Source organism: Emydura macquarii, unplaced genomic scaffold (genome assembly GCF_026122565.2).
Source record: "Emydura macquarii macquarii isolate MOO-44397 ecotype Brisbane River unplaced genomic scaffold, CSIRO-AGI_Emac_v2 contig_629, whole genome shotgun sequence".
NCBI classification, from domain to species: domain Eukaryota; kingdom Metazoa; phylum Chordata; order Testudines; family Chelidae; genus Emydura; species Emydura macquarii.
This window is the reverse complement of record NW_027130766.1, coordinates 9419938-9439985: the sequence shown is the minus strand read 5'-3', so window position 1 is coordinate 9439985 and position 20048 is coordinate 9419938. Positions and strand designations below refer to the sequence as shown.

Below are 20048 nucleotides of genomic sequence, written 5' to 3'. Positions count from 1 at the left end.
AAGTCCCCACGCTCCCTGCACCTGGCATGTCCAGCCCAGTATGGCCTCATCCCAGACCGAGTGTCTGCTGCACGGAGCCCTTAGTGCTCCTGGAGTCACCCTGCTTCTTCCCCAGAGCCTCTGACCCCTCGCTGCCCCATGCCGCTCAGCCCTCTCCCTGCCACCTGGCTCCTTTCCTGCCATCACCAGGCCTCCAGATCACACCTGGGGTAGGGAGCACAGGGCATCTGTGCAGTCCGGGTGGGGCAGGGATCCAGGGAGCTGCTCTCTGCCATCAGGGAAGGCTGGTAGCACTGGTGTGTGCTGGTCACTAGGAGGCAGTGTTGCCCTCCTAGCCAGAGCGTGGCGCAGTGGCAGACGGGCTGAAGGATAAGGAGACTGGCCAGTGCATCGCGCTGTCTGAGGGCCTGGGGCTGTGCTGGGCCGAGGTGACTCTCCAGGTGCCTGGGAGTGACGGAGAAGGAGGCTGCCCTGTCCTGAGTGCAGTGCTGCACGGGCGGCACTCAGGCCCCCGGCTCCTCCTGAACGGGGCAGTCCACGTGCCGGACCAGGAGGGCAGGGCAGTCAGCACAGGGGCTGACAGCAGCAGCATTTACTTCCCTGCCCCAGGGGAGCAGGTCACCAGCTGGCTGGAGGTCTGGGAGGGGCCAGGTCCCAGCAGGGAGCCCTGATCTCAGATCAGAATGGGGTGGGCTTAGGGACGTCCCCGGCTCCTGCAGAGCAAGTGCTGCCTCCATCCCACGGGAGGCATCCCCGTGGCAGACTGGGCCCTGCCTGCGGAGCGGCAAAGCTGCTGAGGGCTCTCTGGAGATGCCCACTGGGGTCCTTCCCCCTGCACCTGCCCAAGGGCTCAGGCCCCCAGCCAGCCATGCTCAGGCCAGCTTGGGCCCCAGATGTCAGCTGAGCAGGGACTCTCCCAAAAGGGCACCACACAGAGCATTCATGGGAGCTGCAGAGACCCGGCCAGGCCCTGGCATGGCTTCCCTGGGCGTGTCTGTTCATTGGGAGGGACTGGCCAGCAGGCCAGAAGAGGAAGGAAGGAGCCAAGAGACAGGGCCGGGGGCTTTGTTTGACTGTCCGGGCAGGAAAGGAAACTGCAGAGGCAGCAGGCGTTTCCCTCCTGAACAGGCGCTGCTGTCTTGGGGAGGATGCCGACCCAGTGCCACCCAGGGCCCTCGGGGGCTGCCCGAGCCCAGGGCAGTAAGGGAGAGTAACAGGTTCCTGGAGAGGGTCAGGGAAGGTGCAGGGGGAGCATTAAAGAAGAAAGCGTTGGGGATTCACAGGCCAATCCAGCAAGAGTGACCTATCTCCTGGGCCCACAAGGGGAGGGATGTGGGGTCCAACCCAGGAGGGAACTGACTGGGGGCACTTCCCAGCAGCACCCCCTCACTGGGTGGCTGCAGGTGGATAAGGGGTAGGGCAGGACCCCAGTGGGCGATTCCCAGGCTCCTGGAGCCACCGCACACAGGTTCCAGTGCCCATGGCAAAGCGGGGCCAGGCCGCGCCGGAATGGAACTGACGGTGACTGGATCTGAGAGCGAATTCTCCCCTCCCGCTCTGGGCTCTGGGTGCCACCCAGACTGGCAGCAGCCCGGCGGACAGGAGGGGCCCGTTGACCCACGCGACCCTGGCTCGTCACGGAGGAGACACTGCCCCTGCCATTTAAACAAGGAACGTTTCCAGCGACCGGGCCAGGGAGAGCAGCAGGGCTGGCAGGAGGGAAGAGGCCCAGCTCCCCAGACTGGACAGCCAGCTACAGGGCAGCCACGCGCCACGCTGGGCCCCCCTGGCACACACGTGCTTCAGTGGCCAGGCTTGCACGCCCACACACGCACATGGCGATTGCCAGAGTCTGGCCAGTCTAAGTAAACCAGCTCTGCAGGGCACATGCGTGGCCAAGTGAGACCAGCGCAGATCTCCCCACCAGTGACCTGGGCGGGCCTCAGCCTCACACCGAGTCTCTGCTCCCAGCCGTTTCCCCGACCCCCTGCACTGCTCCCAGGCAACCAGAGTCTGTCTTGTGTCAGGGCCCGACTGGATCCAGCTTCCCTGGCCTGTAGGCCACCGACTGGCCTTGGAGGATCCTGGGAAAGGCCCCGCGTCCCTGCTCAGTGCCACACATTGCAGGGGAGACAGAATCAAGAAGCCACAAGTTCCAGCCAACTCTCGGTGGGATTGTGGCCCTGGGCGCCAAGCGGGGGCACTGCCCAGCTGGCAGGGGGGAAGCGCTGGGGTTTCTCTCTCATTCTCCCAATTGCCGTGTGTCTGCAGGAGCCAAGGCAGGAAACCGAACGGTGAAAGGAAGCTCCCGAGGCTTAGGAAGGGAAGGTCTTTAATCGACACGTTTAACCAGGGAGCCTGTTTGCAAAGGGATCGGAAAACATTTTGGGAAAAGCCAGTAAAAGAGATGTGCAGCCTCCAGCTTCACATGGCGAGGGAGCGTGCACCAGGCAGTAGAGCCCCATGGCACGACGTCCTGTCCAGAAACACAAAGCTTTCTCCGCAATGCAAGGCAAGGGGCCCCCTTCATGCAGCTGTGACGCCAGCCCCTCGCTCAGCTGCCTCTGTGTGCTGCCAGGGCCTTGAGGGCAATGCAGCCGTGCGAGGAGAGGGGGTTTCTCCTGAGGACGTGGGACGAGGGGGATTTCAGGTACATTGGAGCGGCCTGAGCTGTGCCCCTCTCCGGATGTAACTGGAGCTGCTCCGTGAGTCTGTCCCCCCAGGGCTTCCCTCGCCAGCTGCTAAGTGCAGACCAGCAGACCCTGGACAGTGTCCTCTCCCTGCGCTGGGGCTGCAGGGACTCATCCGAGCCCTTTCCCTGGAGGTGGTTTGCACGGGCTAAAGCTGCTGGGCCAGATTCTGCTGCGAGCAGCGGATGGGACCCCAGCCTGGGGTTATGCAGGCATGAGATCCAGAGCCGGGTTGGCCCCGGGGCGTTCTCCTCCTGCAGGCGTCTGCATGAGCTGCAGTGAGCGCTAGCAGGCCTGGGACTGGAAGCCCATCGTTGTACCCTCGGTTGAGGGGTGCAGTGCAGTACCAACCCGTGTGTTTAGCTAGAGATGGACGATGCTCTGGGGGCTCAGAGGGGGGGACTGGCCTGTTTCTCCAGAGCTTCTCCGAATCTTTGGGGCTGGCAGTCGGGCTGGAGTCTCCACCGGCTCCTGAGTGTGGCCAGGTCAGAAGCAGCCAGGAGCAGGTGCTGGAGGGGTAGGAGACGGTGCTCCCGGCCTCGCAGACTCTCTCCAGCACTGGAGCTCAGCTAGCAGGCAAAGGGCAGGGGCTGGCGTCACTTGGGCGGCTGGGGGAGGGCAGGCTGGGCCAGAGGTTCCATCCAGGTCTGGTTCTCGAACACACGCCTCGCGTGCCACCAGCGCCCTGGCCTGTGGCATTCAGGACTGCGTCTTGCCATCCTTGCTCCTCCACACCACCAGGGTGACCAGGAAAGGGATGAGGCAGATGGGGGCGAAGATGAGGGCCAGCAGCATGTCCTCGGGCGGGTCGAGGAACACCGGGTGCTCCTGGGTGCAGTTCAGAAAGTAGAGGTGGTGGCTCTCGAAGATGTAGGCCTCGGCAATGCTGTTGGGGTAGCCGTATTTCAGCTGGTCGGCGAAGCTCTCCAGGCAGTACTGGAGGTAGCTGTATGGCCTGGGGACACAGGACAAGATGGAGAATTTGCTTCGGGACTGACAGGCATTATCTGGTGCCGCAGACTGCCTGTGGACCAGCCAGAACTGCAGCTGAAGAGCCCGGGGCGGCTCTCCAGGCCAGGACGCTCCCTTCCTGCTGCATGGCTCCTGTGCCCTGCCGGAGCGGTGTAAAGAGGCCTCCCTGTGGGGGGAAACTGCCCCCAGCGTACAACAGCATCGTTCCCAACTCCCCGCAGCCCTGCACCTCGCACAGCCATTGGCACAAGGGCAATGTGGACCCGGCGCTGCCTCCTGCTCTGGCGGCTCTGTGCAGCCAGTTTGCATGGGTGGAAATGGGGACAGGGGAGCAGGGAACCGGGCCCATCATGCGTGAGCAGGAGACTCCCTGACTGGCCTGCTGGGTCGTGCGGGCAAGGGGCTGGCTGGGCAGGGTGTGATATGTAATAATTCTCTTGCCTGGCTCTTTTCACCCACTGAGCTCCAGAAAGGGGTCAGTACCATGAGCCCCGTGGTACAGAGGGGGAAACTGAGGCACGGGGCGGGACGTGGCTTGCCCAAGGTCATGCAGCAAAGCCATGGCAGAGCTGGGAATCCTGAGTCCCAGTGTGGTACCCTGGCCACTAGAACCACACCCTACCCCAACCCTGCCCGCAAGCTGCAGGTCATGCAAAAGCCAGGCTCGCCTTCAGACTGTGCCGTGGGGTCTGCAGAGGATCTGGGGGGCAGCAGGGGGCAGGGAAATGTGTTTCAGCCGCGCCTGGCTCTCCAAAACCTTGTGCTGAGTCCAGGCCTGCGCAGAGGAAAGCAACAGGCTGCTTGGGTTCCCCAGCAGGCCACTGGGAACCAGGGTAGACTTGGCTGCTCTGGGCTTCCACAGAGCTGGCCTTGTTCTGAGCCAGACACAGCAGATGCTCTCCCCGCCTCGTGAACCGGCTCTAAGGACACCCACCCTGTGTTTCAGCTTGGCCCACCCAGGTTCAGCCCCTGCTGGAGTCCCCCTGTGGAACTAGATGTCAGATGCGGCTCTGGAAGTCAGTGTCCATGAACACGCCCGCATGTTTGGCGACCCCACTGGTCCAAGCGGTGGATGGGTCGCAGACGCCAGGCAGGAGGCAGGGCAGTTGGACCCAGCCTGGCGAAAGGGGCTCCGGCACCGTGCATCCTCGGGCTGGGCCGTGTGGGGATTACAGGCTTTTCAGACCAGACGGGCCTTTTCCCCAACACCTTGTGCCCCATTTGGCATTTCCCGGCCACGCGATGGGAGACAAACGGTTCCACTCGATCAGAGTTGATGCATCAGGGACAGTGCCCGGAAATTGTGAACAAGACAATTGTTTTCCTTTCGTTCACAGTTCCCTTGGGGCAGAAAACAAGCCCCGCAGTGCACCCTGCCCCAGATGGGTGTCGGGTTCAAGGGGACCCCATTACAGTCAGTGGGAAGAGCACCCCTACTGCCCAGGCAGTCACCCCAGAGCTGCTGCCCTTGGTTGGGTTCCCAGCCTCCTGGCTCTGAGAGCCCTGGGTGCGTGGCTGGTCATGGATCTCTGCAGCTCGCTGGCTGGGGCATGGTGGAAGGGTTCTGCTGGGAGCCAAAGAGCAAACTCCCTGGCGTGGCTTCATGGCTTGGGCTGGTCCCTGGCCCGGCCCCTATGGTACCTGCTGATGATTCTCCATTCACACAGCTGCACCCTGGTCACATTCATCATCCAGTGAGTGAAATTGCTCCAGCAGAGTTCCACGAGCTCCAGGTAATGGTGCTCTGGAAAGAAGAAAAGCAAAGCTCTGAGCAAGGAGCCAGCTGCAGCTGGCGCAGGCCTGGGAGCTCACCCCTGGGCACGAGCAATGAGTCTTGGACTGACCCGAGCAGCTTTGCCCCAGCCCAAGCCTGGAGTTCCCTTCCAGCTACCCCTCCCCATTGCTGACACCCCAACTCCCAGCACGGGCTGGCTCTAGGCCCCAGGGCCCCCCTTCTGTGACACTGGCAGACCCGGTGCAGCTCATGCCAGGGTCCCCATGTCTCAAGTGAACACTGACAAGTACTTAGCTGAAACCAGATGGCTCACCTGGCTGTTACGCTGTCAGAGGAGGTGGTGGAACTATCAGAAAGTATTTCACTGACAGCCTCTGTACCCCATGCTGCCAGAGAACAGCCAAGGGGTTTTATTGTGAGCCTCTCTGGCTGTGTAAATCACCATCCAGGAGAGAGACATTAACGAGTGTGAAGTGCCGATCTGCAACAGGAGGTGTTACAGGGCAAGTCCAGCGACACCAGACAGACTATTGCGGGATGTTAAAGGGGACAAAAGACTTTGTGGCTCTGCATTCCCCCCTCCCGCCATGGAGATGTGTCATGCAACTGGTTCCTCCCATCATCTGAGTTTGCAACTCAGAGTACACGAAAAGAGGGGAATAAAATCCCCTATCAAGAATTAACTGGATTTCCATGCTGCTTGGACTCTGGGGAAAAGTTTTCCAGGCATAAACCATGGATCCTCAGCTGCTTAGCCTGGTTAGTCCTCAAGGACATAGAGCGTTTGCTTATTATAGAAGCTTCTATTACCTTTTGAAACTTAAGACGCAGAACTTCACACACCCACTCCTGTAATAGACTCCTAACCTAAGACTGCGTTACTGAAGTTCTCAAATCATGATTTAAAGACTTCAAGGTACAGAGAATCCACCAGCAAGTGACCCGTGCCCCGTGCTGCAGAGGATGGCAAAAAAAACCCCCAGGCCTTTGCCAATCTGTCCTGGGGGAAATTCCTTCCCAACCCCAAATATGGCGATCAGCTAAACCCTGAGCATGTGGGCAAGACTCACCAGCCAGCCCAAGAAAGAGTTCTCTGTCGTAACGCAGAACCCCCCATCTAACGTCCCGTCACAGGCCATGGGCATCTTCACTGCTTGTCATCTAAGATCAGTCAATTGCCAAATTCGGCTGCATCCCAGCGTGGGTCACCTCAGGCCCCCGCCCCGCATCGCAGACGGAGACGCCCGGGGCACGGGCCTGGCTGCCCATTCGTTGACGAGGGAGATGGGTGCAGGGCGGAGACTTGCTGGCCAGCGAAAGGGGAGAACCCCTGCAGTCCCGGCTTGGTCCCAGCACACGAGGCCCGGCCTCGCTGACCCGCCCCGGCACTTACCCAGCACCATTCTGGAGAACAGGCTGCTGTTGTAGAACTGTGCGAACTCAGCCATTGTCCAGTTCTGGAGCCCGGCCAGAGACTCGTTGGCTCCCTGCGCGGCGGCGCCGGTGGGACAGAGCTCGCTCCCGAGAGCTGCTGGAGGAGGGGGGGAAACAGTCAGGGAGACGCGCACTGCTGGGTTGGCTGCTGCTTGTCCAGGTGCCCGGCCCTGACCTGCATCTCGGCTGGAGCTGGGGGCAGGTGCTGGGGTTTGCAGGGGGCAGGGACATCCTGGGGCCGTTCCCTGGGTCTCTTTAACCAGGAATCAGGGGGGATTTAGGCCAAGATTTGCAGAGGTGGCCCCTGATTCTGGGGGCCCAGCTGGTACTCAGGGGCCTGCTTGTCAGGTGGAGCTGAGCCCCCGCTTGTCTGTGGCAAAGCTAGAGCGGGGTGTGCGCTGCACCTCGGGAGGTGGAGGGGGTGCAGCCGGCAGGGCAGGAGACAGCCTGTCGGGGCAGGTTCTAGAGGGGGGTGCGCAGGTGAGGGGCAGCGCCAGGGGATGATTTGGGTGGGCTAGAGAGGCAGGTCTGGGCCCAACCCTCCCGTCCACGGCAGCGCCACCTCTCAGCCGCCTGCCCTGGGGCCGGCTAGAAGGGACAGCGAGAGCCCTGGCCAGGTCAGGTCAGGGACACTGCCCTGGGCATGCCCTGCGTGGAGCGGGAGCAGCAAGGGAAGGGGGCCAGGCCAGAGCCACCAGCAGCAAGGGGAAGCTCCAAGCCCACCCGGCGTCTCTCCTCTGTGCACAGCAGGGACCCCCCGCTGCAGTCTGGCCCCGCTGCTCTCTGCACTGGCTGCCAGCTCCCCCTGCATTGCCCCATCAGGACCTCCCCTGGGACCTCTGGGGCAAGGGGGGGGCTGGCCTCAGTGGCCTGTGCAGCCCGTGGCCTCTCCGTGGCAGATGGGCACTGGGTGAACCACCCATTCGGGGAGGCTACCCCATGGCCCCGCCCCTTCATCCTGAGGCCACACCCCCTCCCCTTCTCCTCCCCAACGAACACTGCCCAGTCCTGGCGCTGCCCCCCTACTGCAGCTGGAGGAGCCCCACTCCAGAGCCAGGTCACCCTGAGTCCCAACAGGGCGGCCCTGGCACCCCAAGTCCCAGCCAGCAGCCCCAGCCGCCCTGGAGCACCATGCGCCCGGGGGCCCGGACTAATTGCTGGCTCACCCGCCCCCCTCGAGCCCCACAGCCGCGTTCGGGGGTGGCTGAGCAAAGGGCGGGAACACTGCGGCGCCCGGCGACACAGCGGGGGGCCATGCTTGGCTGTTTACCCGGCCCGTCACACCCGGCACCATGCCGTGGAGGCTGCCATGGAGTGAAGCGGATGAGCCTCCCCCTTGGTCTGGGGTCAGGGAGTGGGGCTGGGTTGGTGCAGCCTGTCTCCCCGCCCCCACGGCCCCCCTCTTGGGTGAGCTAAGGACGACCCAGCGACCAGTTTGGTAGCAGCTTTTCCATGCCAATGGGCCGGGCCATGGCTGGGGTCTCCGTGTCCCTTGGCATTGGGGGGGGCTCAGCTGAGGGTGCTAAGCGCCTGGGGCCCCAAAGAGGGGTCTTCCCTCTGTAGGCTGACCTGCTTGGCTCCCTCTTGGCCCCCCCCAATTTCCCAGCTGCTCCCCCTCCCCGCACACTTTCCCTACTGGTACAGGGACTGGGGGCTGATTCCATGCCCGTGGGCAAGGCAGTAAATACCCAGTCTCAGAGGGGCTCTGTGAGCCTGTGGCGCCTGGGACTAACAACAGCCCAAAGCCTGGGGCCAGGCTGGGAGCGTGGGGCCCCCAGGGAGAACCTGGAACCACCCTAGGATGTCCCCAGTGCGAGGTCAAGTCTGGCCAGCAGGCAGGGCCCCAGCATAATTTTTTCGGGCCCAGAACAACCTTGTAACACGGGCCCCCTCCCACACACACCCCACAACCCCTCAGCCCAGACAGACAAGCTCAGAAGCCATGAAAACTTTTTTCCTCGTGGTAATGGGGGTGCAGCCTGGGCCGGGCCCCCCAGGGCCTCCGAGCCCCGGTAAAGTGTACCCTTTCCTCCCCATGTGGGGGCCCTGCCGGGAGGTGACAACCACAAGAGGAGGGGTTCTGGTCCATGGCACAGCGGGGCTGGGGCTGGCCCCTTGCTGGCTCTCCGTCTGTTCCTGCATCTGCAGGGGCTCACAGGAATCGGCTCTTGGTTCTGTCTGCGTTTCTGTGCATGAGCCGAGCCAACCCCCTGCGCCAGCTCTGGGCTCCCGGGGCGGAGGCAGCTGGCCCCTGAAGCGCAGGGCCACTGAGGAGAATCGTCTCCAGCACCGCCCAGGCCAGGACACGGGCAGCCGGTTCACACCACCCGTTCGGCTCGTCTCTCCTGGGCCTCTTCAGCTTTTACTAGGGATTCTGCCCGGCTGGGCTTCGCTCAGGTACGTTTGTGTTTGTGCCACTACTTAGCAGGGAAGAACAAACGGCCCCGAGCCAAGAGAACTGGCCGGTGGCGATGCGATCCTGCTAGCCGGGGCACATGGCAGCGCTGACATGGCCAATGGGAGCAGACTCAGCGAGGGGCGTCCCAGCAGATCCCAGGCAGCGCTTGGGAGCAGTATCTCCTTGCAGACGCGTGGCTGCCCCTCCAGCCATGAGCAGGGTCCCGGGCACAGCCATACGCATTATAACAGCGCTGCACGAAGCCCAGCTCTCAATCCCCCAGCCCCTCCTGGACCCCAACCTCCACCACATGCATGGGGAAACTGAGGCACAGGAGGGGCAGGGGCAGCCAGGGCCAGAGCTGGCAGTGGAGCCCAGGCTCCCAGCAGGAGATGGAGGAGTCTTGAAGGCCTTATCGTCCGCACAGGCATTACCCCTGCTGCTCAGATCCCTGCGTGGGGGGCTGCAGACACCGCCCTTCAAGCCCCCCCTTCACACAGCCCAGTGCAGAACGGTCACTGTGAGTCCAATAGCCAGCACCAGCCGGGCCGCCATGCAGGGGGCTCCTGCCCGGACCTCTTGTGCCCCAGAGCACTAGATCCAGAGCCTGGGTAAAGGGAGCTGGATCACTGCTGCCCTCAGGATCCCCCCTCCACCCCGCGCACACACAGCACCGTGCAGCACAGCCGGGGTCTGGCTTTGTCAAGTGCAAACTGCCCCCGCCCCAAACCCCTGGAGCTGGAGCGAACCCAGCCTGCCTGCAGCCGGGGGGCTCAGCTGCCGCGCACTTACCCCAGAGCAGCAGCAGCGGGAGCCTGCCAGAGCCTGTCCCTCTGCAGAGTGCCATCCTGCACAAGCTGCCTGCTAATGGCAGGACAACTATTTCAATGGAAATAACAGGAAGCAACTCCTTTCCTCTGACAGGGGTGGTAGTGGCTACAGAAGACGTGTGAAAAATGAGATTACTCAGTGCTGCCTTAAACCAGATCTCCCAGTGGGACCCCGGTCAGAACAGCCCGACTGGCGGGCCCCCGCGCTGCTAGGTGTGTGCTCCGAAGGCTGGCATCGCTCCGCGGGGCACCGAGCCTTGGCCGGCCCCGGGCAGCTCCTGGCCTCACCCCTCGCAGCTGGGGCAGGAGGGAGAGGCTCCGCTCCCTTCACGGCACATCAGCTTTTAGGAGGCCCACTGTTTGTTTACTTGTATATTTCCCTTTAATCCTGCCTGGGCTGGGTTGTGAAATCCATTGGCTCCAGGGAGCGGCCATGGAAAGTGTAACAGCCCAGGCCGGGCACTGCCATTAGCGAGCTGCGGGCCGGGGCAGGCTCAGGGAATTGCATGGCCCAGCACTGCACCCGTCCTTGCAAACACCACCTGCCCACGCCCCCTCCGCCGGGACAAGACCCCGGCACACCCCAGCCCTGCGGAAAGGAGCGTGACATGGCAGCACTGGGACACCTGCCCGGGGCGCCAGGAGGCCTCACAGCACCATGGGAAACACCCCCCCCCCCGAGGGAAGTTAGTATTCACTAAAGTGGGGGTGAGGTGCTAACAGCTACTTGTGATGACAAATCTGCCCTGGCACCCCCACTATCCCAGCCCTGGGCTCCCCCCTCAGCTCTGCCATTCCGCCCCCCCCCCCCCCAATCCCAACCCTGGGCCCCCCCGCGCTATCCCAGCCCCAAGCAGAAATGAACAATTCAGAATGACACGAAACTGTTTAGTAGTTCTGTGATGTGCTCCTGCAGGGATCAAATTGAGACCAGCCAAACTCATGTCACTTGTGGCCTGAGACAGAATTTGAATCCCAAGTTTCCCCTTTAAAAGTCAGTCTCTGGAACTCTTGTAATGTGTGTAAACGACAGGGCAAACGGATCGCAGCTAACAGGAACCTCCCTGCTCTGGGAAGATACTATCGCTCAGTGCGTTCATTGCAAATGGCCTTGAGTAAGGGGCCAATTATCTCTGGGCTGCGCCATAGGACTCATTCCAGGACACCCCGAGCCCACTCACTGGAAAGCCGCCGCATCTGGAACGGATCACGCCCCAGCGCATGAAGCTGCTCAGGGCGGGTTCAGGGGTTAGCGCCCCTGGATCCTGCTCTTTGTTGTCTGGAGCCGTGGCTCAAGTTCGGCAGAGAGTTTCCTTGCCAAGGAAACACCCTCTGATGTCAGCCGCAGTGCTGGAGTTTAGGCAGGGCTGTGCGGCCACTTGCTGACGTGATTCTCCTCCGCCCGGCCTGGCAGCGAGGGGCTCCAGCTCCCCTCTGTCCCCCACGTCCTGCCAGCCAACCAGTATCCCCTGGCTCCTGCCGGGAGGTGGGGGGGGTTCGAGTCAGGGGCCGGCCTGAGGCTGACGGGAAGCCGGCTTGGGGGAGTGGGCAAAGCCTGTGATCGCTGCCCCACTGAACCTGGGGCCTGCTTCATGCATGTCCATGCAGCTCCAACCCACTCCCCTGCTCTAACCACTAGACACCACTCCCCTCCCGGAGCCAGGGATAGAACCCAGGAGTCCTGGTGCCCAGCCCCCGCTCTAACCACTAGACCCTCTCTCCCCCTGTCCAGTTGGTTCCCAGGACTGAGTGAGAAGAAGCCCTTTGTCTGCTGAGTACGGCTGGTGCTGCAGGGAGGGGCCGGCCAGTGTGGCTATGGGTTTGGCTCAGCCTTCCTGGCCTTCCGGAGCATCAGAGCAGTCAGGAGAAGGGTCAGGCAGACGGGCACGGTGGCCATGGTTACGACAGGCCCCAGGGGTGGCTCACTGGGCCGGGAGCCGGCAGGCCTGGTGCAGTTGGTAAAATTCTCCATGTGGATCTGCAGGAAGAAGGCGTCAAGAGCAGGGCTGGGCCAGGGGCAGGACAGAGCCTCGGCCATCAGCGCCGTGCAGTTGGAGAGGTCGCTGTAGATCCTGAGAGGGAGAGGAGAGGACGTGAGGCTGAGCATGGCTGGGTCTGTGGGGCTTGGGGCTTCGTGGCCACATGGCTGGACTCAGTGGCAGCCATCGAGGTGACACAAACAATCCCCAAAGTGGGCACTGACCGTGCAGCCGGTTATGATAGCGATGGGTGCCATGCACCCGCGGGGTCCCCATGCACCTCAGACCACATGCACTCAGCACCGCTGCAACGCAGCCACCAGCATGCGGCCCGCGCCCCGCACGGCGCGCTGCACACACCGGAGAGTGTGCACAATGCGTCCTGCTCTCAGCGTGCTGACACTGGGCTCAGCAAGCTGCGCACCACACCATGCACGGACTGCTGTGGGCAGGGAGACGGGACACCAGGCAGCGCTGACTCGGTTGAAAATCCCCTTCTCCTGCGGGATCATTACCGAGCCGAGTTGCTGGGGGTCCTGGAACCCATCTAAGAGCAAACCCCAGCGAGGCGATGTTCTGCCCCGGCACCTGGCCCTGTCCCAGGACTGCATGCACGCAGCTCCCAGCCCCAGAGGGCCTCGTAAGCAAGGATCTGTTTGGGGCGGACAGGCATCCAGACCTGCTGATCTGGTCCCACTGACACCGGCTCCGCTCTGGCGTGACCATGACTGCGGCATGGAAGGTGGTCCAGCAGTACAGGGAGATCCACTCCAGGTAGGTGTCCCTGCAGTGGGCCGACCCGTCTGCCTCAGCAAAGGGGCCTAGGGGAAGAGATCTGGCTGTTAGTCACCTTGGAGGAGACACGGCAGGGCCCGTCTGCAGAATTCTGCCCTGGGCAGAGGCCCTGGCACTGCCATACCAGCCTAGCCCGCTTTGCCCCCAGCTACTTACAAGACACATAGGCTGGGGGGAATAAATGACCCCACCCTGCATCTGCCTGCTCCTTCCATAAACCCTCCCTCCCCTGCAGCTCAGCTCCCACCCCCTCCGCACAGCCCAGTGGATCCGAGAGTGCCCCTTGCATCGGCCCATGGTTCATGGAGGCAGGTGGCGTCAGAATCAGCCCAACCCAGACCCTAGCTTCCTGGGGTTTATGTGCCTGAGACGCTGTTCTGGGCGCGCCAGCCCAGAGGCCTGGCCAGACATCAGCTCCCAGCGCAGATTCGGGCGTGGGCTGGCTGGCCTGGGAAGATCCAGGATCCGAAATTGCCACCAGCCAGGGCTGGGGCATGGAGAATGAGCCTCAGCGTCAGCAACCTGCTGGCCCGGGGCTGTGACAGCCGCTCGTGGGTTACTGGGCCTGCGCCCAGGGGGCTGGTGTCCGTCAGCTAGAGGCACCACCAGTGAGCACTTGAGCGGGGGCACGCAGCTGCTCTCCTGTGCCGCTGTGAGCGGGGTGGGCGCCCTGCACACGGCCAGCTGTGCCCTCTCTCCACCCAGCCCGGGGGCATGCACCCCTGCCTGGCTCTGCGGCCAAGCCGGAGTGCAGCACGTGCTCGGTGCCACCCCACGCAGGGGCCCCCAGTCCTGCTGCGGGTGGGGGTGGGACACCCGGGCGTTGGTGGGTGCAGCATCACTCACCATCCTCCTCGAGATACAGGTAATGACCTGGAAGAGCAGAGAGGAAGGGTCAGTGCCCGCGGGGGAGGGAGGGCGTGAGCCAGCGGGGCCTGGTCAGGTGCCTCTGTCCAACTCCCATTGCCCGGTGTGGGCACCGTCTCCCCCATCCCGGCCAGGCTGCTCTACCCCTGAGCACGACGGGGGGAAATCCTCCAGGAAGGGCCCGCAGGAGCAGGGGGCCCCATGTAGCCAGGTGCCCTCAGCCCCAAGTGGAGGCCATGGGGGAGCTGGTTACGGCGGGGAAGGAGACCCTCCCGCGCCTGCAGCGCAGCGTCTCTGACAGCGCCCGCCTCGGGCGGGCCGGGGGTAGAGGGGCCACGGGTGGCGCAGGGTGAAGGAGGGAGCCCAGGAGCAGGGCCCCAGGATGTCCCCAGGGGTCTGGCCTTGGGAGGTGAACACGGGTCTTACCTTCCTCCTCGAGGTCTCCGTAGGTCAGCTCCCCGCACCCTGCAGCAGGAAGAGACGTGTGGGTCCTGGTGCTGGGACCCACACAGACCGGTTCACGCCCAGCCCTGTCACCCGCTGCCGCTGAGATCAGCCCGCGGAGGCCCCTGCCGTGAGGGCCGTTCCCGGCTCTGCCTTGGAGGGAGACGCCAAAGAAGACAGGCTGGGGCTTCGCCTGGGGCCCGGAGGAGCCCCCATGCGTGGGGCAGTCCTGCCGTGGGGCAGGGCCCAAGCACTCAGCTCAACGCAGCCCCATGGCTGTAGCTGACAGGCCGGTTTCTGAGCAGACAGATGTTTTCCCTGCTGAGGAAGGCGTGCAGCAAATATCGCCTCTGCCTGGGCTCTGAGGAGGGGGAGGGTGGGAGCCGGGTGCGGGTCTAGCCGGGTGGAGATTGAGGCATCATGCAGGGGATGGAAACCCCCAGGGCCTGCCTGTGTCGCAGGATGAATGAACGTGTCTCTCCGTGGCACACGCATGCCGCCGGGAGGCCAACGGAAGGATTCCCGTGCGCTCGCAAGGGCTTTGGATACGGGCCCCAGGGGCCAGCCCCAAGCAGCACAGCGCCCTGTGCCAGCCACCAGGACTCCCCGCCACCCAGCGCAGGGAATCAGACTGTAAGGGGACCGCAGGAGTTGCCCGGCCCTGAGCTCTTTGGAAAATCTGACCCCCACGCTGACTTTCTCCAGCTGCGACTGAAGGGCAGGGCAGGACCCGGCAAGGGGGCAGCTGCTCTTACCCCACTGCAGAAGAGGGAAGAGAAGACAGAAGCGGAGGTGTTGCTGTGGCTGGAGCAGCATTCTCCCCTCCTGCCGGGGCCAGGGCAAAGAGTGCAGAGCTCCACAGAAGCAGTTTCCCACTAGCGGCAGGGCAGTGCCCTCCCCAGATATCCCAGCCCCTTATCACCCGTCTAGTGCCTGCAGCACAGCCAATGGGAGGGCGCAGTGCAGAGCAAACGTCTGCTCAGCAAGTGGCAGGTTCTTCCAGTCTGGGGGCGAAGCTTTGAAAGTCATCAGATAAGAGGTCGAGTAAGATTTCAAGACTGTGGGTAACGTTACAGGGGGGAGTTGAGGGAGCCAGCCTGCTCTGCTAGGGATGGGGCAGGGGGCCAGGTGGGTGGCAGAGGAAAGCTCTGCGGGACAGGCTGCCGGGTGGTGGGTACGATGCATTTCTGGTCACCCACGCCAATCTCTTCCTAGTGCTGCATTTTGTTAGGGAACCAGCACAGGCCTCTGGGGAGCTGGGACGCTGGCTGAGGGGAGGCCCCACGTCTGTAGGAGCTACACAGAGCAAAGACAATGGGAGGGTGAGAAATCCACCCATGGAAAATCCCAGGGCACCAAATCTATCTCCTGCGGGAAGAGACAGAGCTGGGCTGGCCCTACCGGGATTGCAGCTGGTCATTATCAGGGGTCTGGGGACCAGGTGCCTGCACCTGGAGTGGGGGTGGGGAGCAGTTCAGCCCATTTGCACTGTCTGTATTCAGGGCCAGGCAGGGTCCTGCCCAGCCCCCAGGTATAAGTTAGAACGACCTCAGAGCTCCCCATGGAATGCCCTCGACTGGCCCTGACGTGGTGCGCTCTGGCCATCCCCATCCATCGGCTGCGAGCAGGGGAAGCGCAGAGTCTGCTAGCCAGGAGGCCCCCGTGGAGGGATTGTCAAGGAGGCACTTTAACACCCCTGGGCACTGCCAGAGCAGCGTACGAGGGCTGGAGGGCAGGTGAGAAGTGGGCTCCCGGTAGTTCAAAATGATCCTGCGACCCCTCCAGCCCCCGCCACACGCATCACGCGGGGTGTTTAACGCTGCCGTGGTGTGCGGCACAAGAACCGCACTGGAGCAGGCCAAGATCTCTGCAGGCTCCTGAGGATGGTGTCCCAGTACGTCGGGATCGGTGGGACGGGAGATCACTCCAGCAGCGGGCAAACATCACAATCCTGCCTGCAAGAAGCAGCCCCCGGTGTCCCACAGCTATGCCCTGAAAGTGATGACGGGGCGTCTGCATGCGCCACTGAGCAGGGAGAGGGCCAGCGGCTCAGATCAGGGTGCACGAGAGGATGGGGCAGAATTCCATCGCGTCAGCAGCTGGGAGCGCCTGCCCTCCCCTGTGTCTCCGTGTCAGGCAGCGTGAAAGGAAGCAACCAGCTCCCGCGGGTGAGAGCTGGGACCGTCAGCAGGGCTCGGGTTCACTCCCGAGAGGAAGGAAAAGTCCAAACAAAACATACAAAGGAGGGTGATGAAAACCCAGCTCAGGGGCCAGAGGGGCCCATGGGAGAGAGCGAGGAAACCAGGTCCTGGGCTTGTGTGAGTGGGCTCAGCGCCATCCAAGTCACCAGAGGGACACATCCACGCGGCGGACAAGGAGCTGGCCCTCTGCGTGCCCCCCGGAAGGAGGGAGCGCAGGGACGTGCTGACAGCCTGCGCAGGGGCGACGGGAAGGGCTGGTCTCGCTCAGTGGCCCAGACCTTGGCTGCAGGGTGAGGAAGGAGCAGTCTGAGTGAAAGCGCAGAGAGTTTTTCTACCAGGGCGTCCTGGGATGGAAGTGACACCCTCCTGGCCCGGTGCTGGTGGAGGGTGGCAGCGGCTGTCTTGTGGAGCTTTGGAGCGGGGAGGGAGGGCAGCAGGGTCTAGTGATTCAGTCTGGCACCTTGGGGAAACTGAGGCCCCTCTCTACACCCGCCCCACCGCGCTGAGGCGGGGTTAGCTGGTGGCTGAGGGCGAGGAGATCCTGGGGGGAAGGTGGGGGAAGATGCAAAGCTGGACTCATTATTAAAGTGCGGGCACCAAGGATTCCACTTCCCCAGGCTCTCCAGAGCCCCTCTCCCGGGGCCTTGGCTGCCTCTCGGCGCTGGGTGCATCCTGAGCGAGGCGGCCAGGCCTCTTAGCCGAGCCAGCTTGCTGTACTTGAAATCTCAGCCCAGCATGCCTGTGACCTTCAGCCCAGCCCAGCCGCGCCAGGCAGGAATCGCGTCCCCTGACTGGAGCCGCACACATGCGGCACTTCCTGCTCCAGTGCCGCTTGCTAGGCCGAAAGCAAACCTTAGGGCTGCGTTTGCTCTTGCAGCCCAGCCTCCTGCTCGTTTCATGTGACAACAGCCATAGCCAGGCGGTGCAGCCAGCCCGTCCCAGCCCCAGCGGGGTTCTGTGCTCCCATAATTGCAGAGGGGCAGGAGGCAGCGCTGCGATGCAAGAAAGCCACCTCTGAGCCTGCAGCCCACACGACACTGCACAGCCCCATTCTTTACTCTGGCTTGCAGGTTCTAGCCAACCATGCACCAAGCCCTTGAGGACCCTTGTCTCTTCCCCGGGAGGCCCTGCAAAAAGCAGTGATACTAATGATCTCCCCCTGCAGTGCAGACTTTCCTCCAGCCCCCTCGGCGCTCACTGATCACCTGCATCGAGAGCGTGTCTACACCTGAACATGTACCCAAAGAGCTATTTTGGAGTGAGCCCTTGTGTGGACGCGCTTATTCCAGAATAGCGACTTTGGTAAATTCCCCAGGGCAGGCAGCCCCTGAGATACAGGAGGGTGAGGGACGTTGTTACCCCCTGCCCTTCCCAACGTGTTTCGTTTCAGCCCTGGCAGCACAAAAGGCTTGTCTCGCACTGTCAAACCGGCATTTCCATGTGAGTCCCCAAAGCGCTGGTGCTTCCTCAGCTGGAGATGTGCCCCAGAGACCCCTGGCACCCCAACAAAGCCAGGGACGGCCATGCAGGCTGCTGCAGTGCTGAGTTGCTGGTGGTTTAACCTCTAGCCAGTTCTCATTTAGATCCCTGCTGCTGCAAGAATTCGGAGCTAGGAATGATTTATATGCACAGCTTCCTCACAGGAGGAACAGATGTGCAGATGGATAGCAAGTCACAGGGCACCAGCCAGGCTGGGAGCCTCGGGAACAGCGAGAGCCGGGAGGTTTGTTTGGTTTGTGGGAGGGGGCGTGCTGCAGGACTGCAAGCTTGGAGGGCTCTGAGATACACAGGAATTGTGCTCCTGCCCCCACCAAAGCCAAAGGCAGAAAGCTCCCATTGCCTTCGGTGCAGGCTGGGGAGCTGCACGGACAATGGCAGCGTTAATAGTGCTAGCCCTGGCTCCTGCTCTCCGCTGGAAGCGTGACCGTGCTAAGGGCACAAAGGCACAAACATCCTCCATGCTCAGCCATATCAACCAGGCAGAAGAAAAACACGGCTTTGAAGCCGATAAAGCAAAATATAAACACAGGCAGATCTTTGTAGGCGATACCGTACCACAAATAATTCCTGTTTCCCTGGGAGAGCAATACAAGCCGATATTAATCAGCGCTGGTTCTGCTGCTAACGCAGTCCCTCGCCTGGCATGCTGGAAACCCAACACCAAAGCAAACAGAGTTTTTCAAATGAAATGCAGGGGTTTGTTATTCTAAGTGGGGGCTGGGGCGGGCTCCTCCAGGACGGAGGATCCTGGCTGCTTGCTCAGTATGGGCTGCTCAGATTTCCTAGCAGGACTCTTCATGGCAGATTTACTGGTGAGAGAATTAAAGTAAAACTTGAGGCAGTTGCTGACGGCACCCTGTGGGGACCAGGGGAGAAGGGCAATTCCCGCTGAGACAGCAGCTGGACGAGCACTGGAAGACCATCCAGAAACAGCTGCAGAAGTCTCTGCAGTATGAGGCGGCTGCTGCTGCTGGAATTAGGAAGTAAGCACATCTGGAGATAGATGGCTACAGCTTCAGACCAACGCTTTAGAGCCAGGGGGTGGTCTCTGACTCTGTGGTAAGTCAGTCAGGCTGACTTCTCTTGGGGCTTATCCACACGCAAGTTGTACCACTTGAACCGCCCTGGGATCATGCGAACACTACAGCCCCCACTGTGGATGTAATGATACCACGATAAATATGCTGATTCCAGTACAGCTGGTCGCATGCAGGGAGGGGAATAACTGTAACAGTTCAAGGCAGCTCTGTGTAAGCGGGCAATGGGCCCGCTGCTGTGGGGAACTTTCCCGGCTCACACACTACACTGGTGGAGTTGGCTAGCAAAAGGATCTGAGTCCTTGCTCCCACTCTTTACCCAGAGACCCGCCTGACCTCGAGGGCTCCCCTTCCACTCTCCTGTGTGCTGGGGTCCTTGTAACCCCGACAAGGCTGGGCCCAGGATTCCTGGGGCTCAACCCCCAATCTTGCCATGGTCCCTTAAGGCAGGGGCTAGGGTGTCCCCACTGCGGGGTGCTGAGCGATTCCCTGACCCACCAATCATTGAATGCAGTTCAAAGCAATACAATTTATTACACAAACAGCAACTGAATGGCTGACCTGCCGCCCACCCCTGTTCCCAGTTCTCTCAACTCCAAATTTGGGGGGAAACTCACCCCTGGCCAGGGCCCAGTACAAGGCCTACGGGGCCCCCCAGCCCCTCACCACAGGCTGGCCCAGCATGAGGCCTAGGCCCCCCTCCAGCCCCTCACCCCGGAGCAGGACCCAGCACGAGGCCTAGGCATGATTTGTGCCCTGCTGCAACCCTGAGGGTTAGATTTCAGAAAGCGTAGCAGGGCAGGTGCATGGCGGGTGCTGAGCGCAGCCAAGCCTGGGCCATAGGGCTGGGGTTTGAAATGCACAGATCAGTACAGGCCAGGAGTGATAGAATATCCAGGTCCTGCCAGGGCAGAGGCTGAGCAAGGAGCAGAATGAGGAGGAGCGTGGAGACGAGGGGTCAGCCTTCAGCTTCATTCCCAGGAGCTGAGCTGTGACTCTGGCCTGAAGGGTGGAGGCCGAGGCCTGTGGACGTGATGTGCAACTCCTTTACCTGGCATAGTTATTGCATTACCGTGAGCACGTCGGATGCTCCCAATACCTCATCTCCAGGCACAAGGGCAACATGCAGCAAAGAAGCTTAGAAACAAAAGAATCTCAGACACAGC

The 20048-nt window shown here is 62.1% G+C and overlaps 2 protein-coding genes across 2 annotated transcripts; both read right to left on the bottom strand.

Annotated features, from left to right (window-relative positions):
• Positions 1–2315: 2315 nt before the first annotated feature.
• Positions 2316–10098, bottom strand: RAMP2 (receptor activity modifying protein 2). Its single transcript, XM_067541390.1, has 4 exons — positions 10022–10098; positions 6791–6928; positions 5304–5406; positions 2316–3645 (listed from the first exon to the last, which is right to left on the bottom strand). Exons 1-4 carry the CDS (start codon positions 10074–10076, stop codon positions 3390–3392), a joined length of 552 nt encoding a protein of 183 aa, XP_067397491.1. The 5' UTR covers positions 10077–10098; the 3' UTR covers positions 2316–3389.
• A 1774-nt stretch (positions 10099–11872) lies between these two features.
• Positions 11873–15564, bottom strand: LOC137148317 (receptor activity-modifying protein 1-like). Its single transcript, XM_067540963.1, has 5 exons — positions 15546–15564; positions 14127–14165; positions 13680–13706; positions 12718–12859; positions 11873–12131 (listed from the first exon to the last, which is right to left on the bottom strand). The coding sequence occupies exons 1-5, from the start codon at positions 15562–15564 to the stop codon at positions 11873–11875; spliced, it is 486 nt and encodes a 161-aa protein (XP_067397064.1).
• Positions 15565–20048: the final 4484 nt, after the last annotated feature.

What these genes read in the sequence shown, in the direction of transcription:
- RAMP2 (XM_067541390.1), bottom strand. Translation starts at nt 10,076, where the DNA reads ATGGCACTCTGCAGAGGGACAGGCTCTGGCAGGCTCCCGCTGCTGCTG. An exon ending in CCCGCTGCTGCTGCTCTGGG is followed by an intron (nt 6,929 to 10,021) that starts GTAAGTGCGCGG and finishes CCCCTCCTCCAG; the next exon opens with CAGCTCTCGGGAGCGAGCTC. An exon ending in GAATGGAGAATCATCAGCAG is followed by an intron (nt 3,646 to 5,303) that starts GTACCATAGGGG and finishes CTGTGTCCCCAG; the next exon opens with GCCATACAGCTACCTCCAGT.
- LOC137148317 (XM_067540963.1), bottom strand. An exon ending in CGGAGACCTCGAGGAGGAAG is followed by an intron (nt 13,707 to 14,126) that starts GTAAGACCCGTG and finishes CTGCTCTTCCAG; the next exon opens with GTCATTACCTGTATCTCGAG. An exon ending in CCTGTATCTCGAGGAGGATG is followed by an intron (nt 12,860 to 13,679) that starts GTGAGTGATGCT and finishes CTCTTCCCCTAG; the next exon opens with GCCCCTTTGCTGAGGCAGAC.